The sequence below is a fragment of the Lepisma saccharinum genome, chromosome 6 (assembly GCF_977018435.1).
Source record: "Lepisma saccharinum chromosome 6, izLepSacc3.1, whole genome shotgun sequence".
Lineage (NCBI taxonomy): Eukaryota > Metazoa > Arthropoda > Insecta > Zygentoma > Lepismatidae > Lepisma > Lepisma saccharinum.
Window position 1 is genome coordinate 53010808 of NC_139234.1, and position 26104 is coordinate 53036911.

The 26104-nt window shown below is 35.6% G+C and overlaps 2 protein-coding genes across 2 annotated transcripts in view; one reads left to right on the plus strand and one right to left on the minus strand.

The window, feature by feature from the left end:
- Positions 1 to 1800: 1800 nt before the first annotated feature.
- Positions 1801 to 11590, plus strand: Snx3 (sorting nexin 3). The gene is made up of 4 exons (XM_083123916.1): positions 1801 to 1982; positions 3398 to 3493; positions 6266 to 6390; positions 10263 to 11590. Exons 1-4 carry the CDS (start codon positions 1818 to 1820, stop codon positions 10366 to 10368), a joined length of 492 nt encoding a protein of 163 aa, XP_082980042.1. The 5' UTR covers positions 1801 to 1817; the 3' UTR covers positions 10369 to 11590.
- A 50-nt stretch (positions 11591 to 11640) lies between these two features.
- LOC145988756 (cAMP and cAMP-inhibited cGMP 3',5'-cyclic phosphodiesterase 10A-like) overlaps positions 11641 to 26104 on the minus strand; it is a 57178-nt gene continuing 42714 nt past the window's right edge. Inside the window, exons 14-16 of the mRNA XM_083123915.1 lie at positions 22695 to 22806; positions 19144 to 19313; positions 11641 to 12038 (exon numbers count right to left, since the gene is read on the minus strand). Coding sequence (XP_082980041.1) covers positions 11924 to 12038; positions 19144 to 19313; positions 22695 to 22806 — 397 coding nt within the window. The 3' untranslated portion in view covers positions 11641 to 11923. The remainder of the gene's footprint in view (positions 12039 to 19143; positions 19314 to 22694; positions 22807 to 26104) is intronic.

Sequence of the window (26104 nt, forward strand, 5' to 3'; positions counted from 1 at the left end):
GGAGGAATGGGGCACAGGAGTATTGGACTTGCCAGTCCAGCGGCGGGGGTGGATTTTGTTTGTGGAGCGGGCTGTTTTCACTGCCTGCGGTGTGGCGGTCTGACGATCGCTTGGGGTGGGAGGTGCAGATGCAAAGTGCGTCTGTAAAGTATGAAAAGGGTTGTCCCAAGCGCCGAGTTGGCGTGTTCCATTCGTGGGGGTCGAGGTGGGTGTGGGAGACAATTTGGGGAAGTCGCGCCTGTTGAGCAGGGGGTTTAAAATATCTTCCCGGGTTAGGGGTGGTTGGAAGGTACCGGAAAGTTTGGCCTTCGCCTCGTAATAGGAGATATTTTCCTCCGCCATGCGAGTTTGAATGTTTTGTTCTCGTTGCCAGAAAGTACATTTGCGGTCACGTGCCCCATGGGGGCCCTTGCAGTTGCTACAGTGAGGGGGGTTGGTGCATCCATCCCCGTGTCTTTCTTGCCCACAGTTAGCACATTGTGGTTTAGACCGGCATTGACCCTGGGAATGATTATAACGATAACAGCCAGAACATTGTAACACCGAGCGTACTCGCGGTTTGACTGTAAAGATTTCCTTATTTATTAGCACTTTTTCAGGTAGGTGTTTACCATGGAAGGTAAGGCATATCAACTTGGTGTCCACGAGGTGGGAAGTGCCATCCTCTCGCCAGATTTTTTTCTTTAGTCGTTTAGCGCATGTTACCCGAAATGGTGAGTCAATGCCGTCTAGGATATCTTGTTCTGTCACGTCAAGTTCCAGGCCATACACTAGCCCTTCCCGTTGGATCAGACTGTGTGGTATTTTGGCTCGGACTCCAATTGAGTCCAGAAAGGTCCCGTTCCGAACAAACGCGTTTGCTGTATCTGCTGTTTTAAAGGTGGCCCGGACCCTGTTTTTGCCACATTGTTCCACTAAACTCACGGGTATGTTGGCCTTCCGGAATTTGTTGCCCAAACTGCCACTAGAAAGTTTACCAATGTTTTGATTTTGTCCTTCTAAGAGGACCACAAATGGGCCGGTGGTGTCGGTCGAATACCAAAGAGTTGGAGGTCTTGGTTCCGGTTGAATGGGGCGAAATAGTTTCTCTTGTTTGCTTTCGGTTTTACTCACCTCGTCCAGTGTCCTTTTACCTGAGCGTATCGTTGAGTCGGTCATGGGGATGTCATCTTCATGTTGGTTTGATGGAAATTCCTGTGTGGCCAGATCGACTAAGCCTTCCGCCGCCGTCCTCTCTCTCAGGTCCAACATTGCGGCATCCTGCATGCTAGCCGGCTGCCCGCCGGAAGCCACGATGTTCTAATGGGTCGTTGGCTAGGGTATACACCAAGGGGAAAAATACACTATATCGTTGCACTGCACTCTACACGTAATTAACTTGAGAATAAAGTCGTCGAAATTGAACCAATCACTCGCGATGTGTTGCTCTGTCGGATATGTACCGCTTTTTACGACTGAACCTATCACTTCGAGCGCTCGTACGCGAATCCCGTTTGTAAGACAAAAAATCATACGCCCCCTAAAAGGGTGTTCATGGGAGGGAAAGTATAGTAATTTTCTAATTTTACTGCATGTTTGAAAATTGTGATAAGTTTAAAAACGAAACAAAGCATATAAAGACAAAAGGTATAGTAAATGCATTTAAACTCACTTTATTTTAATAGTTTTGATAATACATGAACGTTCCACATTTGACAGAATTAGTATATTTCTTACACTGTTTGTGAAATTAGAAGTTCCGTAAGAGGTGTGCTGACTACAAGCAAATCATGACATGAGCCTGTGAGTAAAGTAGGTGGTTTTCTGTGGTGAGCAGTATGGCGGAAACGACGGTGGATGCTACCCGAAGGTTGAACGTGAAGAAACAGACTTTGGATGATGCATATGCAGCACCAGCCAATTTTCTAGAGATTGATGTTATCAATCCTATCACACACGGTGTTGGAAAAAAGAGATACACAGATTACGAAGTCAGAATGAGGGTAAATATAATCATATTTTAAAACGGTGACTTGAAGATCAAGTTAATTTAGGTCTTGTAAATTTAAACGTCAAATGTGACATCACAGATGAAATTGTTAGTCGACAAGAACAACACAGAGGATTAATTTATGATATATTTTAACAATAAGTATATTCTTCAGTTAAGAAACCCATAAACATGGAAATTCAGTATAGATTTTCGGCACTTTTGACATTTCGGAATGTTAAACGAAGTACGTGGCATAACATAGTTCTACGCTTGAATGTAATTATTATACATCAATAAGATGTTCTTTGATCTAGAATTTATAATTTGTGTATTTTATAAGTTATCAGAATTTAAGTTTGATAAGAAAAAATCGCCCGTGCGATTGGCGCAACCCCAAGAAATGAAAGCCGAATTTGTTGATATAAGATAAACTTATGTATCTTTTTCGGGGTTACATAATCAGTAGCATAAAGTTGCAACCTAGTTTCAACGATCATTTAATTTCCTCTGCCGAACCTAGTCTACGGAAGAATAGTGGGTTTAAAAATAATCTGAATTAACATTTCCCATAGGCTGTAAGGTGCAATGCAAAGCACTTTTCTTATTGGTGACACTAAGAATGTGAATCAGATGTAGCAAATCAAATTCAACTAGTGATGCAATTCCAATTCTTCCCGTTTTTTTTTCTTTTAATGTAGCAACCAAATCTTCTGCAGTTATTTCATGTTTTTTTTTTCTTCTTGGTGTAACACCTGATATTCTGTCTTTAAATGGCAAAAGAATGCTATATGTTGTATTAAAGGAGTACAGGATATGGAGTCCTGTAGGGAATTCTTTAAGGAATACCCTATTATGACAGTGCCCTCTATAAATATTTATCATAGTTTAATGTACATAAAGGAAAACCTCCCCAGTTTTAGGTTGCGTTCTAATGTACATAACTATAATACAAGGCACAATCTGAATATAGAAATGCCATATGCAAGACTCAACAAAATTTTAAACATAATGGAATGAGATTATTCAATTTGCTACCAGCTTCTATATGTAATTTAGAAAACAAGCAGTTTGCTAAACACATTAATAATATATTAGTACGATATTGTATATATAGTGTCACGGAATTTGAAGAACACTTCCGTCAGGGCCTGTAAAATGTAAATGTCTACTCATAATGCATCACAGAGCAGTTTTTGTACATGACTTGTATTGTAATCAAAATAGAGTACTATTTTCCAATTGCTTTTGCTGTAATAAAACATGTAGTTTAATTTCCAAACTGTATTGTTGAATGTGTAATATTTTAATATGTATTTTTTAATTTTATTTTCTTTTGTAATTTTTATATACTTATTATGACGAAGTCTATTGCAATCATGTTGTCTAATGACTAATAAAGTATTCTATTCTATTCTGTTATTTCAGACAAACTTGCCAGTTTTTAAAGTAAAAGAGTCCAGTGTTCGTCGGAGGTACAGTGATTTTGAGTGGCTGAGAAATGAATTAGAAAGAGATAGTAAGGTAAGTACTGCATTATTGTTAGATCCATCTTTTCAGATTTAAATATGTGAATTAATTTTTGTACATGTGAATCACTTGGTAAATTTTTAAAATGCATGTTCATTTTCAGTTTCCTGTGCACAGTAGCATACTCAGGATTTCATCAAGGGGGATGGGTTATTTCTAAAACTTTCTCCAAATTCACATTACCATTGTTTTATTATACTTTAATTACATAATAATCAATTAATTAATAATACTTATAAAGAATTAATTAGCAAATTACTACTATTAAGTAGTAGAGATCTACATAAATATAGTATTTATGAAAACAATAAAATGAAATTACTTTCTAGTCATTCGATCTTTATCAAATCCTGGGATATTTTTTTGTTTCTTTGTTACAAAATAATTGTCTGGTCAACGAGGTGAGACATTTTAAGGGTGAAGAAAATCCATAAGGTAAAAATCTGATATTCCCCGGACACCTATAACTTCTTCGTTTTGTCAATTTTTGACATTTGTACTTACCTATCTGCTTCGCGGAACATTCTTTAACGTGTATTCACTTTTTTTTATCAAAGTAATTGCAATTTTTTTTAAAAAAAGTGTTTTTATAACTGAAGAACGTACATTTCCGCAAATGGTTTGTGGGGCTGTGTGTCAATGGTTCGTGGGGCTATGCGAGAATTGTGTGTGGGGCTATGCATATTTTTTTCGGAACCAATTTTTAACTATTGTAACCTATACGTGACCCTACCTAACCTAATCTTACCGGAAATGGTTTGTGGGGCTATGCGTCAATGGTTAATTTCCGCTATGAAACATTCCCACATCACACAAAACACCTTCCAGATGTTAGACAATGCTACAGGAACTTATTACCGTAAGTAGTTTCTTCTATAAAAATGAAGAAATCTGTCCGGGGAATATCAGATTAGTACCAATCCATAAAAACAAGAAAATATAACTAACTAACTCTCTAGCCTTCTTAAACCAGAAGGTTCATGGCTGCAGCAACACAGGCCTTCCATCTGTCCCTATCTTGAGAAAGATCTATATACTCTTTTACATCCTCTATGGCATAGTGCTATGCACAGGGGAACACTTTACCTTTTTTTAAAGCTTTTTGTCGTTTGAATAATTGTCTAATCAACAAGGTGAGACATTCAAACGTGCTGCGGTAAACAATACAACGGGAAGGCAGACTAGTGACTCTATTCTTGTCCACCCAGCCTTTGTCTATACATTAGCCTCTTACAACAAACCAAGAACTTTATTTAGTTAATTCTCATTGTACACACAAAAAAGTACATATTCGTAGAACACTGGCGTATGTAGGGGGTGGCCGATGGTGTTACAGCCCCTACTAAAATTTTGAGAAAATCAGAATTTTCAAATGAAAATCCGTTAAGATCTTTAAGAAATCAAAATGTGTAAATGCGAAACCTCTTAAAGTTGGTCCTGATTACCATTTTTGTTCTTGAATACAATTTTAATAGACTGAAGAGCTCCAAAAATACGAAATATTTTATTATCCAACCTGCCCTCCAAAACAAATCCATGTGCTATCCACATTTACTATTCCAGCCCCTCCCGAAAATAAAAATCCTGCATACGACAGTGTATTGAACATTGTTGCAACTGAGATACAAAACATTGTTTTTCTCTTTTAAATCGTTTTTTTGTTTTCAAGGCATCTCTCTGAAAGATGCGTGTGTTTGGAATGCTGAGCTTTTCTCCATGCTGCAGGGAATAATAATTCATATTATTATTAGTAGTAGTAGAGGTAGAAATAGTATTGTCGCAGATCTTTGACTGTGATAAATAGGCCATTTAATTTTTTTTCCACAGCATTTTTCATAATATTTAAAAAACTGAAAGGGGTGGATGTTTAAACCCCGTAAGTCTTCCCTTGCATACGCCACTGCCTGTGCATGTACTTGCATATGTTTGGTTTTGGAATAAAACTTGAAAACTCACAAAAGTATGAAACCAAGAAAAATGCATGTGAAAGTTTGTCCATTTCATTGTTTCGTATGAGTTACCCAGATGTTCCAGCATGTTTCCAGCTACTGAAGGAACTTTCATTCACTATTGTACAGCAACTGAATCCATTGTTAATTCAATTTCGAATAGGGTGTGGATTTTGAAATTTTAGTCCCGAACTGCCCATATATTGGAGTTAATTTTTACGTAAAATTAAATCATGTTTAGGACCATGTTTTATTACAAACAGAAAATTCAACATTTTAGTTAAGTTAGATATGAAGTATAAACTAAAAAAGTGTTGTGTCGACTTGTAGAATCATAGCAGTAAAATCCAAGATTTTGAAAGTAAATCATGCAGAAATGCCTGGTTTGGAGGTTTTATCCATACTTTACCATCCACTTGTGAGAACAGTAGCCCTTGTGTTCCCACTCCATCGATACTAACTATTTTGGTCTTACTTTCAGATGTATAGGTTTTGACTTACCTCAATATTCTATCCTGGAAGGCACCCTCTTCCTTGAAACTGGTTTAAAACTGAAATCAGCCGGTTTTTGGCACAACACAGTTTTGGCGATTAGTCACACCACATTTGAATTCCAAATAACCACCTTTAATTAATTCATGTTCATTCTATGAAAGTATCTGGTGGATATTGATTTTGTCAAGAGCTCAAGATGTTATTTGAATTAAATTAACGTTACATTTCTCAATGCTTAAGGATTACCTATTAATAGTCCATATTAATGTATAATGCACTTTAATAGTATATTAATATTCTCTCTTTCCTGTCTTTCATGCAGATTGTTGTACCACCATTACCTGGCAAAGCATGGAAAAGACAACTTCCGTTCAGAGGGGATGACGGGATATTTGAAGAAGACTTCATTGAAGATAGAAGAAAGGGTCTAGAGGTATTTGTAAACAAGTGAGTTTTTTAATTTTTACTAAATGTGATTAAAAAGGAGGTGTGAATGTACAATATAGAGAATGTCTCAGATTTCTTTCCTACTTCTTATACTCACTAAATATGCAGTCCTGGTAACGTATCTGGAGTTAAGATTTGGGGGTGATGTGTAAAAATTGTACACTTACGTCTATATATGTTGCAAAATTAAGTTTTACATTACCATGATCATTCTCCATACAGAAACATAGGAACCATGTTTGATGATATGAACAAGTGACATTCAGCATTTGTTGCGCTGTCTACAGCGACGCCACACTGTTGCTTCGTTACTTGCAGAGCATTAATTGTTGCTTTGTTGCCGGAATTGTAGAGCATGTGGAATGTGGACTTTGATTACAGTTTGGCAACAGCGTTCGAGCATTGTTCTAGAAAAATGGCATGTTGCATAGTGAGGAAGCTAGAGCAACAAAACTTATATTTTGTGCTCATTGACAAAACATTTAACTGATATCCTCACGAACCATTTCCGGTAAGGTTAGGGTAAGAAATTATCTTGAATTTCGTTAATATTTTGTATATTAACTAATTTTGGCCTTCTAATCAGTACATTATGCATGGGTAGCCCCACGAACCATGCACGGGTAGCCCCACAAACCATGCACGGGTAGCCCCACAAACCATTTCCGGTTAGGTTAGCAAGCTTAGTTAAAATTTTGTTCGTAAAAAAAAATGTGGTACAGCTCAAAAAAAAAAATCCACTTATATCAGCTCTTTTCAAGATTTCCAAACGTGACCCCTGCATTTTAACAACAGATTCGTGATTAGAAGGCCAAATGTAGTTAGTATACCAAATATTAACGAAATTGGAGACATTCTCTATATCGTTCATTCGCTCCAAAAATGATTTCTTGTAAGGATTACATGAAACTGTGTGCAAATGAATTTATTGTGACAGTGACTAAATATTTGAAAAATTACTAAAGTGTAAATCACCAACCCTGAGACCTTCTGTAAACAAACCGTCTCACCGATTCAATGTATCACTGAACACGGTGACCTTTCCCCATGCATAGAACTCGCCATGTTCAAAGTGGCACTACTTCCTTGCTGTTCACATGATTCTTTTTAGAAAATAACCAATGTTATAAAATATCATTATGTACACAAATCTCTAAGTTTATTGAAATTTACAATGCATATTCCTACAAAATGTTCACACTTATCTTGCCTTGCCATGTTACCAAGTTATTTTACGAAGTGCACTATATTTGGCGGAACAAAAATCGTTATTAGGATGCTTGTCAAAGTTTCCAACCGCAATAAATTTACGAACTTTCTTTCTCTTGTTTTGTTCATCATCATCATCAATATATTTATTGGGCTTACAACATTGAATATGGTTGTTTATGCCCATTATATATTTTATTTACATAAGATACAATTTACAAAAAATCTACAAACAAATTCCAAATACACTCCTATCTATATCAAATCTTAGAAATATACATTACCATGTTATATCATTTTGTCAAAAAAATGTAAGTAAAATATATTTATTCAATTCCCATGCAAGAAAGAAGCCAAATTTATGGGAAATGATTAGTACTGGTGCAAAGAGTTAACCATAAAGGTGAAGCAATAAGTACAAAAGAAAGAGCATTGGGTTTAATGTGAGACGTCATTTGCGGCAGCGTATCCCATACTACAAATTGGCCATTGTTTTACCTTACATAATGAATCCTCCTAACAATGCTGGATTTTCATGTGGATTATTTTACTTATATGAGTTTGCAATGCTTTCTGCATGCAGGTGGTTTTGTTTACAGAAGGTCTCAGGGTTGGTGATTTGAACTTTAGAGATCTTTTGGTGAAGGGGTGAATCATACATTTAATCATTTCAAATAATGAATTTAGCTTGAAAACCATCTAATTAAGGGTTTATTTTTCTTGCACAACTTCTAAACATGAATTATTAGCACATTTAGATATATGTCAGTCAAAATTAATTCTACAGTAATGTTATGTTATGTACTTACTCATTTTTGTGGTATTGCAGCAAAATTCTTCCTCCACATCTGTGTTTTATCTTTTCATACGATCTAACCAGATCGTAAATTCCTTATCTTCCCCCCTCCCCCTTGAATTCTGTGCAGTATTTTTGTTCATTCCTTTTCTTCCAGCCAGTTAAGCAATCATGATTTTGCTACAATCCCTCATGGTATTTTCACCCAGTTCTTTGTCATTTCCATCTGTCACTGGTGTTAGATTTTTCCAATTACTTCTCAGTTAAAGTATTTTCCACAGAAATTATCATTGTGCATATTTATGCTCCGTATTGAACAAAATGCGGCATCAAGATCTAATTTTTCACCAGGGTAGAAACATTATTTTAATTTTTCTTTCATTTTGTAATTAATATCGGACTTTCCTGACAGCCTAGTGGTATCATGACTGCCTTGTAACTTAATATTTTATTATTAATCAAGAAGAGTCCTATTTTTGTTTATTATCAAGGTGTCATGGGTTTAATCCCCAGTGCAGCACATACTGGTTTGGATCCCATTTTGAACTGTAGGTCCATTCCTGATTGGCCCATCTTTGCATACAATGAACTTCAAACTCAAACTGTAATCAACATCACTGAAAACACTAGAAGTGTCCAACATTATGCACATAAGCTCACTGGGCAAAAAATTAATCACCTGGCATGTTGAAGATGGTCATAACAAGATGCACCGGTAGATGGCGTTGAACGAGGATGAACGGGAGATAAATAACTGGGGAGCTGGGATAGGATCCATAGATTGTAGAGGTGGTACAATATAGTGCCTGTCTCATTTGCTGTGTGTAAGATAATACCTATCCCATACCTGTATCAAAATGACAGTGTTCACCGGCCTGCAATCGTGAGTGATTGGCATGATGAATGTTCAGAAGCAGTCACACATCTGGACTGGCCCGCAAAATCCCTAGATTTGAACCCAATCGAAAATCTGTTGGTCCATCTTGAACAATGCATCCTCACAATCTGGCCGACCTGTGCAATTCTTTGATACAAGATGTGTCCTACATCCAGAACCTTGTCCAGTCCATGCCACAATCGCAGCTGTTACCCAAGCTCATGGAAGTGTTACACAATACTAGGTACAGGTGACTTTTTTTTTTGTCCAGTGAACTTAGACTTTTTGCACCAACAGAGTTTGTACTGATGTTCACATCTGTAGCTTCTCTTCCCATCCTTTATCTTTCTTCTTTCCATGTACTCTGCGTAAAATTTGTAAATGTATTTTTGTAATATCACACTTGCAACAAAACATAATTCATGCCTCCCAACATAATGCTCTGGGCATTTCTGTTGAATCTGCAAATTTGTTAACAAGAATGTTCATGAAGTGACAGAAACCAAATACAAACTGAAAATGGTATGATAAGATATCTGTTTCCAAAGATTGGCCAAGGGTATGAAATAAACCAAATTAACAATACTTTTAAGAAGTACCTTGTAATTATCTGTGTGTGTATGTGGTTGTATATACATGATAGGTGCACCCTGGAAATATATTGACCAATTTCAAAGGATTTCGGCCAGTTGTGAAATGTCACACCGTGCTTGTAACTTTGGTTCTGTTATTGTCCTATTCTGCAAGTTCCATGGGGATTCTCGTCAGGAAGTTTCAGAGCTTTCCTTGTCAGCTCGATATGAACATTATGTATTACTCATGCCATCAATATGTTGACAACATTTTCTTTGAAATGTAGGCTCATCTTAGTTGTGGGCCTAACACTTAGGCATATGTCTGTATTTTAAAAAAATAATATATTTTTTTAAAAATATCTGCTGCTCTACCATGTTAAGGAATACAGCTTATGTTTTTTCCTTTACATTATAGGATAGCGGGGCATCCTCTGGCACAGAATGAAAGGTGTCTACACATGTTCCTTCAGGAGCCAGTGATTGATAAGAACTATGTTCCTGGAAAAATTAGAAATACGTAATAATAATACAAGAGCTGCCTACTCTGACTAGCCCATACTTAACGACAAATTCTCCTTCATGGATGGGGCATCCCTCACCCTACTTTGTGTATAAATTTTGATTGTATATTTCTCCATACATGAAGGTTGAGAATTTGTGCATTGCCAATTGAGTTTCGACTCCTTTCGACATTTTGAGAATGATACTCAGTTTTTCTTTCAAGTAATGAATTTGTTTGCACCATTTTCATCAGGAGAAATCTAGCCAGTGGCAGCATTTATTGTAAGTTGTGTGGTTGTCCTGTCGTATTTGCAACTACTTATAAAACTACCTTGAAGATACCAGGGTATATGAAAAGATCGACAATAAAGATGGCATAGCCTCTTTCACGAAAGGAAAAAAAGATATTGACAAGATTATTGTATACATCTGACATGCATTAACACATCTCAAATTGTACAAAATTTATATATCTGTAAATTATATATAGAATTCTAAAAATGAACAAAAAGTCCCATATCTGGAAAGATGTGAATCTTTGTGTGGTGTGTTTTCTTGCATGTCCATTTCCATAGCACTGCAGTCTTTTTAACATCTCTTAGCAGAGGCTGTGATCATCAAAGGGTATATTTGTGTTGACCACATGTTTTGAGAAAGTTACTATTTATCTATTTACAGGTTTGAAACTGTGGCCAAGGTTGCATGGTTTGCATAGCTCATGCTGTGAGGGACCATACTGGCTTACAGTTAGTGGCGAATGATGTAGGAGTAAATGTTATCATTTCTTGCAGTGCCTGCTGCAAATTTTTTTTGTGCAACCTCATTGCTCATATACTTGAAAATGAAATTTTCATATGTATATTTAAGTATCATATTTAAAACTCCTCCAGGTATGGGAATGTTTGGCAACATACAGTGCTAGAAAGCAAGTTCATTAGCATTCCTGCTGTACAGTAGCTTGTATTTGTTTGTTTCTTTTTTTTTTGTAATACTTCATCATTGTATGTCATTTTACATAACAGGTTATTCATTGTTACTGAGAATTATTTTTGTGAAGAACTTGTTACTCTGAGTAGGCAAGTTTGTGATTTTTCTCCCTTATCTCCACATGCAAAGACAAAACTTTTATCAGTGAAATTAGTTTTGTACTTGCTTTCTGATGTGCATAATAATATGTAAGTTAGCATTAAATATTTTGTTAGTAATGATATCAGATGTTGAAAATATATTCATTATACTTAAGTTTTTGTGTTTTATGAATTTATAATCATTAAAAATGCCATGAATCAAAATCCAAAATTCCAAAATATCTATATAAATATCTATATAAGCTTATACATATAAAGTGTACACGAGTCCAAATGTACTTGATTGTGCAAATACATACATTATACATTTAATGAGAATGAACATAATTTAACCTTCAAGTGAGTAGTGTGTATATCCCTATCTTTGTTTCCATGTGTCTTATGCATTACAAATATAAGGTCAGTTATTACAAAGGCACAATAAAAAATATGCATACAATTTATCCTGGTACTAAGCCTCTTTACTTGGACAGGATCGAAACTTTTGTTATGATTTTATGCTTTTTCTTAAAATTCCTTTTGGTTGAACAATACTTCCAGAAGGCCTCCAGAGACTACAGTCTTTAAGTTTAACTATTTCTTCCCAAGAATCCAGTAGTTTCCTGTTAGGGGAAAGAAAATTACTGTGTTTAGTTTTTTAACAATATCTCGATGGTTCTGAATTGTATTAGTTGGTGTTAGATTTTTAAACAATTTTCAGCTAAAGTTAATTTAAATTTAATCACTACTATTTATTTGTGATAAATGGCAAGAGAGTTCTTCAGTAACTTACAAAGGCACTTGGGAATGATCCTATATTTTGGCACGTTTGCCATTTTCAATGGAGACGCATCAAAATCTTAAGGCAAAAACTCATTTATACCTATATTTTCATCAGCTGTTGCCTTTTACACTGGAGACTGGAAAACCACTGAACCCAGGGTTGCTACGCGACTGGAAAACCGGGAAAAGTCAGGGAATTTGGTTGGTCAGGGAATTTTGCATATTTTCTGGAATTTACGAGCATTTTGGAGTTGCAGGAGAACCAGTTACAAAATGAACGAACGGTTCATTTGCAGTTCCGAATTCGGTTGTTGTGATTCCAGTCCCCCCAAAAGATTCAGTTCAGAAACTTGTTCCTCTCGTCATTATAACTTCTAGTCTGTTACGTACAAAATTATGGTTCCTTCGCATTTCGATTCTATATTTATTCACTCTCGGATCTTGGATCCGTTCATGTTGCGACTCGTTCTTCTGAACCTGTTCAAGACCGGAATTTGGAGAGGCGTGAGATTTTTCCTTAGAGAACAAGCTACTCAAGACGAAACCTACGCACCAGCCATCCTCAGAATTTCTTAAGGAAAAATGTTGCTTTAGCTTTGTGTGTGGTGAGGAAATTTTCTTTCTTCAAGAACACACCCGTTCGGAACCCGTTCTCTTTTGATACGTGAAGCGGAGCAGGTTGGGGTTCGTACAGTTCATTGGTTTTGGATCTGCAATAAAGCTTGAAGAGCAGAATTTAACGTAACTGGCTCTGGTTGACATCACACTGGACGGGTGCGGATGCCGAGTAAAAACAAAGGGACTCAGTACTTCGTTACCCCCATGAACCCGTTCTGTGAATTTGAGTCCTTCGTTTGCGACCCGTTCAGAAGCAACCTGATCAACTGATTCATTTGCTCGTTGTCGTAGTTTTTACATTGCATAGATGTGTTACACCCGATAAATTAGTGATTTTATGCAGTATCTGTGACGTCATTATTCGAATATGCACGTGTTTTGTGCATGTAGAACGAATTTATTTTTAAAAAACTGGTGCGAAATAGAGGAATTAAACGTACGCTGGTCACACATCGTTGTTAGGTTAGGAATGTTGGTTTGGTAACAGTAGTATAAGCCGGAGACAGATTAAACTCGTTTGTTTTCAAATAAAAATTATTGCTACTTATCTCATATGCATAGCGGAAGATTTTTCAAGCTGGGGATCAATTTTTTTCCCATGAAAAAAGCGTTATTTTTAACATTATAATCATTTATTGCTCGTTGCTAATTCAGCGGGCAAATTTTGACTCACGTTGTCTATCGTCAGCTGATGTGCAGTGTTTCAAAACTTATGAACCGATAAATGCCGCACAAACTATTCACAAAAGGTTTTTAAGCGAAAATTGAGGCTAGACTCTATGTCCTTATCTGCATGGTGATTGCTTCTTTGCGTTCGTGGTGCGGCACCCGGCATTTCTTCGGGTAAGTACCTTTTTCTTTTTACACTTTCTGTTCACGATAGCCCCACTATTCATTCACGGGGTCGAGGTATGCCTACGAGATTAGGTTAGGCCTGTTAGGTTAGGTTCCATTAGCACTCATTTCACCCCTAAATATGTGCTTCATCATCTTAAAAATTCCTCAGTACGTTCAATTGTGCATATCCGGACAACATCGATTTTTCTCGATTGACTCCTTCAGGAAATTTTTGCTTTGGGATTTACGTTGTTGAATTCCTTATAAAATAAACTTTCCAACGAAATATGACACGTATTCCTTAGGAAAAGGACGTAAACTAGTCTTACCTTACATTGGAAAAAAAAAAAACGCTCACACGTCATCTTGTGAAACTTCCGCGTGGTTGCTACACTGTGAGGGGGTTACATAACCGAACGCACGGAACATTTGATTCACGTAGTCGACGGTAATGGCGGCACGAGCTATCGTACAATGGAGATGCATGATTGACGAAAAATACCTTATTTACAGGCAAAATACGTTGCACGATTCTAAAAAAACTATTTCCCCGGCTTCAGAAAGTCCTCAGGAACGCAATTCCGTAAGTACTTTCTCGTCTTTTCTCCTGTAAATTTTAAGAAATCCGTCTCCGGCTTATACTACTGTTACCGTTGGTTTGATGCCGATAGTAATTTTACGTATTTTTTTGCGTGTAGAATGAAATTTTGCTGAAAAGTGGTGAAAATGGGCCCAAGTTCCTTTTGTTTTATTATGATTTCATCATGCCTCAAATGCAACTTTTACATGGTTCGATTTCGATTTATGTCTGTTAACGCATACTGCAGAGTTTTAGCGATTACTTAAGATTTTGTCAAATACACTTTTGTGGTTAGGTTAGGTTAGGAAGGTCAGGTTTGGTTGTCTTACAATTAAAATAAAGACCCTGTACTAAGGTTCCGATTTATTTTTACATTCAATCCCACTAGTTTACGATACTTACTGTCGCTTGTCAACCGGAGAATACCTTTCCGTGGGAAGCGTGTATGATTGCGTAAGGTCATTTTGAAGTTGTTTTTTTCAACATAAATAACTTTTTTCCAATCCAAATAGTGCTCATTATTTTAAGGAAGGTTCAAATTTCGTGTCACAATGAATGCCAAAATTGTATGATAATTAGTCTTCCTGCTAGGAAACTTTGAAAAAAAAAATATATATTCGGAACTGTTACCAGATTTCGATATTTTCCCGTAATATAAAATTGGTTCCAGCATGTGGAAAACTCAAATAATGGAGATATTTGATTCCAAAGTATGGCCTGCATATATATTTCTTTTAGGTGTATGGTTGGTCACCGGCCCCATTTACGTTCTGAATTTCCGAAATATGTACTATTTTCAATAAATTAAAAAATATAATCATTAAACTTATTTCATATTTTCTAAAGGTACACGACCTAATTTTGTGTTTCTCATTTGTATTGATATAATTGAGCTTGTATACAAGTTACATTGTAAAGCTTTGATATATGCCACATTTTTTATTGATTTTTTACACCACCTTAATTGTAATGACTTAGTAAATGGGGAAGTACAATAGTTATTTATTTTTTCATTGAATAGCATTATATTAATCACTTGGTAAATTTTCAGCTAATAACTGTGTATATTCATATTCATAATAATTAACGTGCCTGCATATTTAATTGAAAAACATGAGGTTAAAAAGCAAAAATCATTACGACCAATATGTCTGGAAAAATTTCATTTCTGGTCTGGAAAACCTGGAAAAGTCAGGGAATTTCATAATCAAAAAATCGTAGCTACCCTGTGAACCTTTACTAAAACAAGCATTGATGAGTCGAATTTACCAGCATCTGCTCATACCACACAACATAAGTGCTTCAAAGTGCCTGTCATCCACATAGTCCCTTCAAGCACTGGTTACTCTGTAACTTACTTTTTTTTTTCACACCAAGATATAAGAAAAAAATGTAAATGTCCACAGATTAATTAAATCATCTGGTGACTTGACTAATGAAGTTGAACGTAAAGTGAAATATTTTCAAGATTTTTCCTAAAACAATATGGTGGTATAAACCAAATGCAACACAAATCTTTGAAAAATCAGGAGTTTTATACTTTATAGAATGGCAGGGGCAATCACAGGTTGAAAATGTAACCCTGCTGAAATACAGTGTTTTACAAGTGATTTTGCGTTACTGATCTACTCTTTTGCCACATATTGGCTTGATAGTCCTGACCTCCATGACAGTGTGGTTAAAACTGCATGCTACGATGCCAGGATCAAATGTCAGCCTGTGGTATGAGTGTTCTTTGTGAGTGTTCCTTCATCAGTTTCATCACGATTTGCCAAAGGCACTAAAAACAATAAATAAAAAAAGAGCTCAGTGGTAGACCACGTGCATAGAAAATGCTCTGGCTTGTTAATATCCAGGGAAAAGATAGAAAATACAGCATGTAAGATGATAAAAGCCCAATGTGTGGGCTTCACATTTTCAAGAATAGAGGAAGGTTAGAGGTAAAAAGAAAATATAAACACTCTCCTTCCATTTTTAGGGAGTCAGATTAATCTATACTTTTTATCAGTATTAACCGGTATAGATGAGAGTGTGTGTAGGTAAAATTGCTGCCAAATTTTTCCATTATGTAATTTTTTTTAATGAATGGAAAAGTATAATTCATTCACCACTATTTGGTTACATACATAAATTTTTTACCAGATGGTTTATTGTGATAAAGTTCCTGCCAATAATCAGTCTGGTTGTCTGCTGCCTGACCTTGCCATTCTGAACAATTCCTACAACAGCATAGTCATCATTTTTGCATCAAACGTAACAGACCACTCGGTGACAGGAACTACCATGTGTGTATTTTATTTATAATTCTGGTATGCATCTTTTTTTTTTCACATGCATTATTTCAATTAAATAAATTATCAAATTGTTAAATGAAGTTGTATTGTCAGTTTATGTGTTTTGATAACAGGTCAATGCCGTATTGACTCGTGTATAATGCACACTTTTTTCCAAAATTTTTGCCCCCAAAAACTGTGGTGTGTGTATTATGCACGGAATAATTCGGACAGCCAACCCGAAACTGTACAAGGTCATTCCACGATTTTGTGACACTTACATTGATTTTTCATGTTTACGGAACGCTATCATGTTATATATCATTGTAAAGCTTAAATTCTGCAGTTTATGAATATGACAACAGTATTTCATTCAAGATGGTGACACTAATGTGCAATGCGGTTGAAATAAGTTAATCACAAAATGAAGGAATTTTTATGGTACTTTGGATGAAAGAAATGATGTGGAAGAAGAAAATAATAATTAAAATGTATTACTGGCCAAATAATATGATAAACAATGTTAAATTGTATTAAGTTAAATTTAACACTACTTACATGAGTGAGTATGAAACTTTTATGTAACGTTTCAGGGTCTAACTGCCCCCTTCATCAGGTTCGTAAATATTTTCCTAAGCACTGAACATAGTGTTGCGTTAAAATGTGTTAAAAGAGGATTAGGTTGAGGGTAGGGTTGAAAACACTTAAAACTATCCCTGACATTCCTAATTAAAAATCTCCTCATAAAAGCTTCATACTCACTCACGTAAGTAGTGTTAAATTTAACTTAATACAATTTAACATTGTTTATTTTATTTAATAGTGAGTAACACGCACCAAGCTACCAAATAATATATCTATGGAGTGTGTAAATGACTTAATGGAAGAAATCTTGTGCTGCTAACTGCTAGTTTGAGGGTCCTGAATTTGCCTCATATAAATGTTACGTTAGTCACGGAAGAAGTATATATTTTGAATTTTTTTCTTAGAAAAAGTAAAGAAGGAATGGGCAAATCCATGTATAAAAGTTTAAAGACCATTGCCCATGATTTGTCAGTTTGCTTGTTTACACAAGAGGATACTCTCCTCTTGGTCCACATAGCAACAGGTGACTCATTTGATAGGTATGATGTCATTTACTCTGATCAGCATAGCAACAGCTTTAAAACCTGCAACTAAGAAAGCCATTTTTTGAACCTGAATTATACTGCGCATTATATTAGAGATATGATTGTTTGTTATTTTTACACATTAGGTATACACTCACATTCATTATACAAGTGTAAATACGGTAGTTTAAATTATGAACATGCACATTTTCGTATTTTGTATTATTCTAATTTATTATTGAATATAGTTCAAACTTGATGTAATGAACTAAAACTAGCAAAATAGTTCAGCCTGTTCTTTGTTTATTCAAGTTGGAAGTGGGTGATACCTAATAACTAGAGGCATGCAAATTTCGTTTTTGACGAAAACACGAAATATGAAATAACATGTTGTAATATTAATTTTTCATGTTTCTGAAAGTTGTGAGGTGCATTTTCCTACCCTATTTTGTCACGAAATAATGCGAAATATACTCTTAAACACGAAATTTACCATTTATATACCGACGCGACACTTTCTGAAGTCTGAAGTATCATGTGGGTTATGCAATTCATGGAAAATTGATTAATTCTGCTGTAAATATATGAGAATAAAAAATGGATCCCTTTACACAGGAATAGACTTAATATTCTGGTAACTCAATAAATGTGCTATTATAAGGGATATGTTTATTTTGTGTAATAAGTGCAGTTTATAAATCAAATTTAGGATTATATTCACAATTTTAAAACCAAAATGTCTTTTTATATAAGCACTTTTGATGTGATTATTCACCGCTATAACACCGAAATTTTATTTTATTTACCGCTTTTGAACCTGAAATCTACACTGTTTTTGTACCAAAATATTGCTTTTTTATTTACCAAAAATATGTGCCTCTACTAATAACACTTTTATACAAAAAAATGGGAAACTACTTTTGATATTCCTAATAAAGTTTGGGCTATATTCAGTAATATTTTAACATATCGTTTTACCAAACTTTTTTCAATAACACAAAGGAAGAAAGTCCAGATGTCTTATTGGTGACTGAATATGTTAAGTGGTAGAATTTTGATTTTGCCTCGCCTGGGCATGAGTGTCCCTTCATCATTTTTATCTAATCATCATGCATCGTCGTCATTGTAATTAGTCAAAAGTGATAGAAAATCAACTTAAAATAACACAAATGCAAATGCAAGAGATTCTATGCGTTTCCCCTAAATATGTTTTGACCTGTGAAGAAAAGATCATTCAATCATCTGTTTGTGACCAAGTTATGCTAACAAAAGCAGTCATATGAGAAATTAAAATAATACATTTGTTCATGTTTGATGGTACAAGACATTAGCTTAGCCTGAGTTTTCCTGTCAAAGCTATTATATCGATAATGTCCAAAGCAAAATGGAGAAAATTGTGATTCTTTTAGATATATTTCTAAACACAATTTTAATTATGATTGAGGTAGAAATAGCACTTCTTTTTTCCAAGAACATCAGCTAGTATGTACCTAGCTCAAAATAATACAATTTTATACTGTACACTCACATACAACCATTTTCCAGAGGTGCTGTGTTTGGAAGAATGTCTCCTAGTAGCCTAGCGCACGGAAGGCACACAACAGATAGGAAAGTGACTTGATCATCTGGTATCATGTCTCTCTTCTCCCTGTCCATCATTGGAACAGGACACAAGCCTTGCTCTTTCTCACGATCTCCCTGAAAAAATTTGCCACTGAGCATCCTACTTTCTATTAGAAGAGACAATGTTATTTTACTATGTCAGTACCAATTTGGTTGCATAAAGTGGATCGGTACAGTTTCCTTCCTAAAGAACAGGACTGAATGAGACAGATTTGCATTGTCTGTTGCCTAGATTTTTACATACACATATATGGAAATATTCTATTCAAGTTTGCTAGGAACATATTACATAATATATGAGGTGCATCCAGAAAATATAACTTTATCACCATAATCTCCATGATTTGAAGAATAATTTCAGAAGTTTTTCTAGTGTGCAAAAACTGAACAACAACAGCTCTAATTTCACAGTTAGCAGAATTCTCGATTTTCTGGTTCATCTTGACAGCCCACAGAAACACGTACACAACCACTACTGTGATGCATGCAAAGATCATGCACAACTAGGATGACCATACGTCCCGTTTCAGAGGCATGTCCCGGTCATCCCATCCATATTATTAAAAACCCACTATTTGTCCCATTTTATAAAAATCTAGGAGTTACCTTGAAAACCCAGTCTAAATTTCAGACACATTTAATGCTAAAAAAAGATGCATTGTTTTGTATGTGTTCCGTTATTTGTAGAGCAAAATAAGCATGCAGTTTCTTTACGGAATTGCAACAAGAATTTAAAGTTCTTGCATCTTGACACAAATTCAAAAGAGAAATCTAGAGTTTTGTGTGTGATATGTGGGGCAAGGTTTTCAGGGAGATTTGTAAACGATTGATGAAAAATAAAGTTGCTCTCAAAAAGATTGATTCTTTTGATAAATACTTCTGGCATTACTCAACTTTAGCATAGGACTAACATCGAAGGTTGATCAGAAAGGATGAGAAATGTTATGTAAATTATACCAAGATTATAATAATAAACTTTTGACAGCGGAAGATCATATTTCATTTATTGTTTATGATGTATCAATAATGCGATCCACCTTTTAATAAATAATAGCAATACATTAATAATAATAATTTTATAATTAGGCCTAACTGATTTTTTATGAAGGAATGGGGCACACTGATTTCCTTGGGATGTCCTGTTTTTGGGTCAAAATATTATGGACACCCTACACACAACTGACTCGTAACAGGCAGCCTTGGATGCCACCTGTGCCTATTCTGGTGGCAGCAGTGTATGACAAGGGTATAACTTGTCTCCTGGTACATGGGCGTCGCCAGAAATTTTTGTTGGGAGGGTCGGGAAAATGAATAAAGTTGAATAGTAGAAAAATAATAAGTATTGTTATCACAGTTATAAATGTTGTTATACAATAATAAATATTATAAAACAAAAATAATTTTATTCGAAATAATAATAATAATCATAATTATTATTATTATATAAATAGGGAGACTCGATCCACCAATCGAATCAATACCAACACAACCATTCTCCATTATTTCTTTTGCATTTTATGCAGTTAATATATGAAATGCATTTTGATTAACTTTTGCACGTCTCGTTCAAGAAGAGGCTTTAAATGTTAGGGAGATTGTTTTTCATAAATTTTGTTGTGTGGCCTCTCACCTACAACTGTAATTATTAGAATTTCGAAAACTGTAACCATTTGTTCTTTGGATGAAATGGTAGAATGTTCCTGTATTTTTCACTCAATGTTTTCAATCCAATGCATTCTTACTTTGATTATTGTATTCTATTCTGTTCGAATACTAACTAAAAACTTTATTTCTGTTCTTAACAATAAGAGTAACAAACTTTCAGCTTTCTTGTATCTTTAAATGAATGATGTCAATTTCCAGGGGGGGGGGGTCCACCAACCCATTCGACCCCCCCCCCTTCCCGACACCCATGTCCTGGTATGATGTGCTTCAATGCCATAGCTGCCTATGTAGAGAAATACTAAAGGCATTAGCTGACATATTCACAGGAATGAATGATTTTAACCTATATCTGCAAGGAAAGCTTGCTACTATTTTTACAGCATCTGAGAAAATTCAGGCTTTCAAGAGGAACGTGCAGTTCTGAGCTGAATGTTTTCAAGCTAGGTCAAGTTAAGGACTTCCTGGAAGGACTCGAAGTAAGCTTCAGTGAATCTGACAAGGTTTTTGAAGAATTCACTTTGCACCTGCAAAACGTAAATGGTGCACTCTTGAAGTACATCCAAATGCAATACACGAGATTCTCGAAAGATGTGCATGGGTAATAGATTTGTTTGCAGTTAAAGACGAGCCTCACAGTTTGACTGCACGTGAATATGAAAATCTCATTCATCTGCCTTCTCTCATTTCTGGAAAGGCCATGCTTGATAAAACTACCATTTAGTGAATTTTGGTGTAGTACCAAGATATAATTCCCCAATTATCACAACATCAAAGTATCTCCAACAGATTGGATGCAGAGCCAGTCATGAGAGTGCAATTTTCCTCCCTAGAGCCAGATGTGAAAGAACTTTGTTAGGAGAAGAAACGAGCACACTCATCACATTGAGGTCAGTAATTAATACTTACCATGCAGTTGTAAGAGTATTTTATTTGATACCATATTATGAAATAATTAATTTTTATTTTTACTAGAGCATCAGAAACACTAAAAGTGTACCAATACTTCTCAGAAATGTAATTCCTGAATTCTCATTGGCTGTCAAAATACATTTTTGCTCTGACGGGCATAGGAAAAAAAAGGGTTGGGGCTCTGTGGCCTCATCTTTGGGTGAAAAGGACTCTGCAGTTGGAGAACCACTGTTTTAGAGAAAGAAAAGTTGTTTTGAAATAACTTGTTCCATTCTTTTTATTACCAAATGTATACTACTTGCTGGATGATAGAAAGAAGAAAGGTTGAAGAACTGGACTTTGTGAAAAATGGCTAAAAATTGCTGTGATTAGTAAAAAACTTAAAAGTGAGAGCATTTCCGTTCTCCGTAAGAAATACCATTAAAAAAAGGTTAAAACACATTTGTTCATTATATTTTTAATGAGCTTGATAATAGATCCACTTACAGCTGTGACGTGAGGAGAAATACATTTTTATTCAATACTTGCCTGCATCTTGGCAGAATTGAAATAAATCTGAAGCTATAACTCATCTCCTTAAATATTTGTTTTAAGATATACCTTTACCATTACTATTTTGCTGCAGTTTTGAGACAAGAACTTGGTCAATAACAGAAGCATCCAGTTTCATCTGATGCTGTCATGTTCCAGTTCAAACAGTAACGGATCCTTAAAAAATGGCAGAAAATCAGGATCCATTCAGAGAAAAAAAAACATGCAGGAAAATATTCTGGAGTGCAGTAAGAATAATTATGGTAAAAAAGTACTTCATATTTTATAGCATTAGAATATTTTGTGTTCTGTGAGTTATGCTGTTTCTTACATAAATGCTACGCATGATACCTGATTATGGAATTCCTCGTAAACATCTTCTGTTATTCTTCTAGCAATATTAAATGGCTTGGTTTGGGCTGAGAGATCACAGGCAGTCATGAGAATGCTCTTTATAAGTGACCTGAAACAATAATATACGTTAATACATGCAAATGTTTTTATGGAAATCTCAGTGACAAAGAAAGAATCTAAAGAATTCTAATTTTTATCCTAATTGCCTACATCTTAAGTTTTTGGGTATTATATAAGACCATGGGGTATTATATAACTGAATGTGTATGTGTGTGTATTGTACATATATAAATGGTGTATAAGTTAAGTGTAATAACAAAACTCCCTTTAAAAAATATGTTCCATAGAAAAATATTTTCTTTGTTTATTAATTTTTTGAGATAAAATCATGTGCCTCCCAAGGGCTAGATTTTATGTATCTCTGCCCTTAGGCTGACATAAAAATGCTGCCTCCCACAACTCTTTGCATGAAGGTGTGAATTGTGATACGCTACATTATAGATGAAGTGCATTTACCCCCTCCCCCTCATAATGATCAGTTCTGAATGTACTTTACACTCTTCAAATAATTTTGCCACAGCCTTGGGTTACTACTGTCAGGATCACCACAATTTCATTTTTCTTTGTTCTAAGTTATTGACTTCCACTCGATGGTGTCTGGTAACTACTTACCCTTGTTTTAAAATTGTATTTAATACTTATTTCCGATGACAAAATACTTGCCTTATGACAATATAAATAATACATTGTCATAACAACATTTCAAAAAGGTTAGGCTAAGTTCAAAGTTCTACATTTGTGCAATATTTATAACAATTTAGTCATAACAGTTATTTTTGACTGGCAATATGAAAAACAAATATATTCAATCATATGTGTTCTTTCAGACAAGAAAGATATGATACATTCAAATTTATAATTAAATTTATTGAAATTGTGTACATTTGCATTGGCTTCAAGGTGTATATACAAAGGTCAACTCCAGGGGGGGCCACTCCGCGACTTGCACGTTATTGGCTAGAGCTTGTGACGTCACCAAGCGGACACGAGCGGTTGAAAGCTATGCGTAGAATGTAGCAGATGGCCCATGAAACGCTGTGTTTTCATGCATCTTTTGATATTATACACCAAAGCTGTTAATTTGATTTGACAGCAAGAGATCAAATACGCGATAGAAGAATACATTTATTCCAAAACAATGCATAGTTTATTTTTTGCGTGATATCTTGTCCCTGCAGGCTGTAGTCCACTGCCGGCTTTTCTTTCCAGCTAACCTATTGCATTTATTTTAAATGTCTCATTCTAAGGAAAGTTCTTGTCCGGGCATATTCTGATATGTCTTTTTACTGAATGTCCTGGAATTTCCCTTTAATATTTTTACGCTACTTTTAACATTCTCCAGTTGATCGCCACGATGAGGATAAATTTGTTTTTGTTATTTATCGTCTTCTTCCACTTTTGGCTAATCGCGACGAACAGGATGAGTGATGATTAGTTTAAATTGATGAAGGGACACTCGTAGCAGGCACGTATCCAAGGGGGAGCTTAGGGGGCTCGAACCCCCCAAAAAGTTTTCTGTTTACAATAGATAAAATGAGGTATTTGGTTTCTTGTGGTCGGAAATAAAATAATGTGACGATAATTTAAGGAGAGGAATAATTATCGAGTCAAGCACGTATCCAAGGTGGGAATCAGGGGTCTCCAGCACCCCATTCAGGAAATTACGCTACATAAAATTACGTTCATGGCTTCTTAAATAATGTGATGATAATTTGAGATAAATAATTTTCGAGCCAAGACACAGAATGTTCTAGAACCATGTTATTGTTAATAGTGCGCACCCAAGGTGGGATCAGGGGGCTGGAGCCCCCCTTAATTTTTTCAGTTTACACTACATAATTTTTTTTTTTTTTTTTTTTTTTTGGGATTTGATTTATTTTATTTTACTTCGCGTTTTGTTCCTCTTAGCTAATTTACGAAGATGGGAATGAGTGATGAAATGATGAAAATGATAAATGGACATTCACACACAACCATGGCCGAGTGGGATTCGAACCCGGGACCCTTGGCGTCGCAGCGCGATGTGCTAACCACTCAGCCACAGGGTCCGGCAAAATTAGGTTCTTGTTTTCTAAAATAGTGTGCCGATAATATATAAGGAGAGATATACTTACCAAGGCAACACGGAGAATGTTCTATAACCCTGTTGTTGATAATATTGCATTAAAACTTTTCTTGCGCTTTCGGTGTTGTCGCAACACTATGCAAAGACTTGTCAGCATTTGGAAGCTGTAAACGTAGCGCCACACGTAGGACGATTCATTATATTTTTTTAATCTCTGGAAAGCGCGAGAGGGAACGTTCTTGAATAAGAGAAGGAGTCGAACTACTGGCAACATTAACGAATCGTTTTATCTGTGGAACGTTCTAGAATATAATGAGGTTAAAATACGCGGCTTCAATTTCCAAGTTGATCTGTACAACAGAATCGGTTAATGAGTATTCAAAGGTAAGTATGACAGTTCATACTGTCGATTAGTGTACAGTCAGTGTCCATTGGTGGCTTTATAAGATCTAGTGATTCGAAGATGAAAAGGACTAAATACCGTAAAGTAACGAAGTCTACTACTAGTTCCAGTTCGGGTCCAAACCAGAAGACATTAACGACAGCGGAATTTCCGGAGCCTCAGTGTAGTGCTAGTTCGGGTCGAGGGCTGAAGAGATCGAAGGTCTCTCTCTAAAGTGAATATTTAATCAGTAACGGGTATTGGAGCGGTTAATTAAAAAAGAAATAAGCTGCACAGATCAACTGAAAATCAAAGTTTTGAGTGATGAGTTAGTTGTGCCCGGACCAAATTTTCCCAGAATTTTAGAAGAGGAGGGTTATGCATACTATTTTTGGTGGTCAGTCCTCATTTTGCCATCTTTTCCTCTCTTTGAAGTTCTTTATTTTAAGGAATACTTGGTCAAATTTGGTTATGACCTCACCAACCTTCCCTTGGGCACGTCACTGGAGATAAATGAGTAAGCATTTAATCATATTGGGAGAAGAAACACTAGATGTGTTGGGATCGGAAGGGTTTTCATTGTGAATTAATTGTTTCGAACTGTATTCGAGAAGACTTACTCTGTTTTGTGCCAATATACGACAAGACTGCGGAAGTTGTGACAATCAATTTATGAACACTTGCGAGTGCTTAGGCCTCAATATGAATAATTTGGTGGGTTTCAGCTTTTATAAGAACTGTAAACATGGGAGGACAAGACACAGTAGTGGTGTTCAGGCTCGAATCAGAGAGAAATATTCGAGAAATTTCTGCGTCCAGTTCTCAGCCCACAGTTTGAGTCTCGCGTTGTCGAGTGGATTGTCCATCCCGTGCGTGTGTAACAGCTTCGTAAAAAACACT

Excerpts from the sequence above, each read along its gene's own strand:
- Snx3 (XM_083123916.1), top strand. The coding sequence starts at position 1,818 with ATGGCGGAAACGACGGTGGATGCTACCCGAAGGTTGAACGTGAAGAAA. Across the intron at positions 1,983-3,397 it reads ATTACGAAGTCAGAATGAGG|ACAAACTTGCCAGTTTTTAA; the intron begins GTAAATATAATC and ends CTGTTATTTCAG. Across the intron at positions 3,494-6,265 it reads AATTAGAAAGAGATAGTAAG|ATTGTTGTACCACCATTACC; the intron begins GTAAGTACTGCA and ends TCTTTCATGCAG.